Genomic DNA, 3,622 nt, shown 5'->3' on the forward strand with positions numbered 1-3,622 from the left:
TTTTATTTTGCAAAACTTATATACAAATATATTATTACTATCCCCTTTTAAAACTAAGCCAAGGCTTATAATTCATAAGTCATTTTCTGTCAAGCAAATAAATTCATGTGTGCTTCCTCTTATTTATTAATTGTAGTTTAGTATAGCTTATTATCATGTAATTCTTTTTAAAATTACACTATATATCATTTCTCTAAGCAGTAATACAATATTTAGTAAGACTGATTGATACCAATTGCCAGGTCTCTCCACTCTTTACACTTCTCTAATTAGATAATTTTGTTTCATGTTTTCACTGACTTTATCCTTTAATATAGAATCATAGAATGCCTGCATTTGAGAGAGCTTCAAACTTCATTTAGCTCAAACCACAAATCAGAAATAGGTTAAGAAATAAATTCAACCTCCAAGATGAAAAGACTCCTTTGGTATGGAGGAGAAAGTCCAAAAAGTCAGGAGTGGATCCTGGAGAAGAGTGAAGACATAGTTGGCCTGGGCACTCTCCCTAAAATCAGGGTTCTAGGAAGAGCTGACCAATCAGAGGAAGAGACCACAGGGGCAGAAAAGAATTTCTCAAGTAGCCAGGATGTACTAGTTCTTCTAGAACAGGTAATTGGAATTATTTGAGAGTAGTTAAGTAATCTCTTGTTATGTCTTCATTTTTTATTTTTTTTAAATTCCTTTTTATTTCATATTTTCCAGACATAGTTTCCATATTTTTCAGGAATTTCATGTTCCTTAGGAGAAAAAAAGATATGAGTTAGAGTATGTCTGCCTTTTTTCTATCATCTGTTGATTGATCCACCTGAACTGTTGTCCTGTGCCATTTCTAATCTTCATCTTACCCACAAAAGAGTTAATAAAAGATTGTTTTTGTAGCATTTTGCAGTTATTGAAACATCATGTTGTTGTTGACATTATTTTGAGAAACTTGCCATTCTTATATTTAATTAAATATCCTTATGCTTTTTCCATCTTTAGTAGATCACATTACATTTGTATATATGAATTTACACATAACATATATATTTATATGTATAAATAACATTCCAAATAATTTCCCTGTGTATCCATATGATTCCTTTATTTTTCTATTGCTTTAATATTTTATGATCAAGATAGCTTTACTGAGAGTCTTCTATTCCCTTAATATTCAACTAACCTTGAACAGAATAATACTGATATGTCCTCTGAATTCTTTGAAATGTATTTCCCTTAAATCTCCAATACAATTCAAACTCTATTGGATATTACTAGTACTGGAGGAAACCACAAAGGTACTCTAATTCAGCTTATGTTTCAGTAGGAAGCACTTGTATAGTCAGTTTTCAATGAGGTACTTAACCTTTTCCAAATACTCTTGAGGCAAACCTGTCTACTTTTTAGCATCTTTCAATTGTTAGAAAATTCTTCCTAATATAAAACCTAAATCTACCACTCTGCTTCCACAATTGTCTCAATTATTCATTACGAACTGCAAGATAAGATATTTATTTTCTCCATGTAATTTATACTTTGGAAACTATTTTTTTAAAAAATATATCAGTGAGAATGAGGTTCAGTCCATTGTTTTCTGCCCATTGCTTTTTCTTCCTTTAGAAGACTTCTTAATAAAGATGTATAACAAAGGTCATTTATGTAGATGAAGTTCTATTGGAACAAACTTGGACTTATATGAAGTAGTTACATACATAGAAGGGGACAGCACTGCTCATTTCACTCAATTCATGCAAGTCTTGCCAGGCTTTTCTGAAATTCTGTCCCTCATGATTTCTTATAGAACAATAGTGTTCTATCACATACATATTCCAAAATTTATTCAGCCCATTCCCCAATTGATGTGCTCAAATTCTTTGCCACCACAAAAAGAACTGCTATGAATATTTTTGTACATATGGGACTTCTACCCTTTTCATGATCTCTTCAGATTACAGACCCAATAGTGGTATGGCTGGATCAAGGAATGTACATTCTATTGTCCTTTGGGCATAATTCCAAACTGCTCACTAGCAATTATATGTCAAATTGACTTTAAAATTCTTCAATTGATGTCATCTGGTCCTAATAATCTATTACACTCTAGTCTATCAAACTGACCTAAAACTGCTTGGGTATTTGTCACTTTTAGTCTAAGATCTTGGACATGTGTAGACTCAGAAGAACAATTACTCAGGTACAAGAAGTGTTAGCTGATGAGAGAAGAGGGACAAGAGACCAAATAATTTAGATGATGATCATGAGGATCTGAGGCAGAATTAACATTTCTTTCTTCTTTCCTTTCCCCTAAGGACAAAAGTCTACTCCACCAGGGTTAATGCCATGATACTTTACAACGAGTCTTCCTCCACTGAGGTCTCTGAGTTTCTCCTGAACTGTTTTGTCAGATCTCCAAGTTGGCAGCACTGGCTCTCCCTGCCTTTGAGCCTGCTCTTCCTGCTGGCCATGGGGGCCAATGCCACCCTCCTAATCACTATTAGGTTGGAAGCATCCTTACATGAGCCCATGTACTACTTGCTCAGTCTCCTCTCCATACTGGATATCGTGCTTTGTCTCACTGTCATTCCCAAAGTTCTGCTTGTCTTTTGGTTTGACCTCAGACCCATCAGCTTCTCTGCCTGCTTCCTCCAAATGTTCATCATGAATAACTTTCTCCCCATGGAATCTTGCACCTTCCTGGTAATGGCATACGATCGCTATGTGGCCATATGCCACCCCCTGCGCTACCCATCCATCATCACTAATCAATTTGTGATCAAAGCTAGTATTTTTATTGTGTCACGAAACACTCTTCTCACTGCTCCAATCCCTATACTCTCTGCCAGTCTCCATTACTGTGGGAATAACATTATTGAGAATTGTATTTGTGCCAACTTGTCAGTCTCCAAGCTCTCCTGTGACAATGTTACCCTCAATAAGATTTACCAGTTAATTGTAGCCTGGACTCTGCTGGGCTCTGATCTTATACTGATTTTCCTCTCCTATTCCTTCATTCTGAGGGCTGTGACAAAACTTAAGGCTAAAGGGGCTGCAGCCAAAGCTCTGAGCACCTGTGGTTCCCACTTTATTCTCATTCTTTTCTTTAGCACCATCCTCCTGGTTTTCATCTTTACTCACATGGCCAAGAAAAAGGTTTCTCATGATATCCCTGTTTTACTTAATGTTCTACATCATGTAATCCCTGCTGCTCTTAACCCAATTGTATATGGGGTAAGAACAAAGGAAATTAAACAGGGGATCTGGAGGTTACTGAGGAAGGGGCCATGAAGTGCATCTCATCTAGCAGCAGGCTTATATCCCCCACAATTGGGACTGAATGTCTCAGGACTTGAAGTGAGGTGGGAACTCTATGCTCAATTCTGATCTACTAATGCCTCACAAATGGCATTTTGAACTAAGATCCACCTCTCACTCAGGAATAGGTCATGCCAGTTCCCATGAGAAAAAAAAATCATATTTCTTCAATCCCCAACCATTTTTAATATTGAAGCTATTTCAAAATTCTACCTTATGTCTAATGCTCTTCTGTCTCCCAAAGATTTAGCTCCTGAGATTTGTGAAGGTGTAGAAAGGATTGACATGACTATGAAAGGTTCTGAATATTACTAGACAAGATTGTATGCTA

The 3,622-nt window shown here is 36.3% G+C and overlaps 1 protein-coding gene across 1 annotated transcript; it reads left to right on the top strand.

Moving 5' to 3' along the window:
- The first annotated feature begins 2,319 nt into the window (after nt 1–2,319).
- Nucleotides 2,320–3,264, top strand: LOC141507994 (olfactory receptor 56A3-like). The gene has a single exon (XM_074216231.1). It carries the CDS (start codon nt 2,320–2,322, stop codon nt 3,262–3,264), a length of 945 nt encoding a protein of 314 aa, XP_074072332.1.
- The last annotated feature ends 358 nt before the right edge of the window (nt 3,265–3,622 follow it).

Source organism: Macrotis lagotis, chromosome 1 (genome assembly GCF_037893015.1).
Source record: "Macrotis lagotis isolate mMagLag1 chromosome 1, bilby.v1.9.chrom.fasta, whole genome shotgun sequence".
In the NCBI taxonomy this organism is placed as follows: Eukaryota; Metazoa; Chordata; class Mammalia; order Peramelemorphia; family Peramelidae; genus Macrotis; species Macrotis lagotis.

What these genes read in the sequence shown, in the direction of transcription:
- LOC141507994 (XM_074216231.1), top strand. Translation starts at nt 2,320, where the DNA reads ATGATACTTTACAACGAGTCTTCCTCCACTGAGGTCTCTGAGTTTCTC.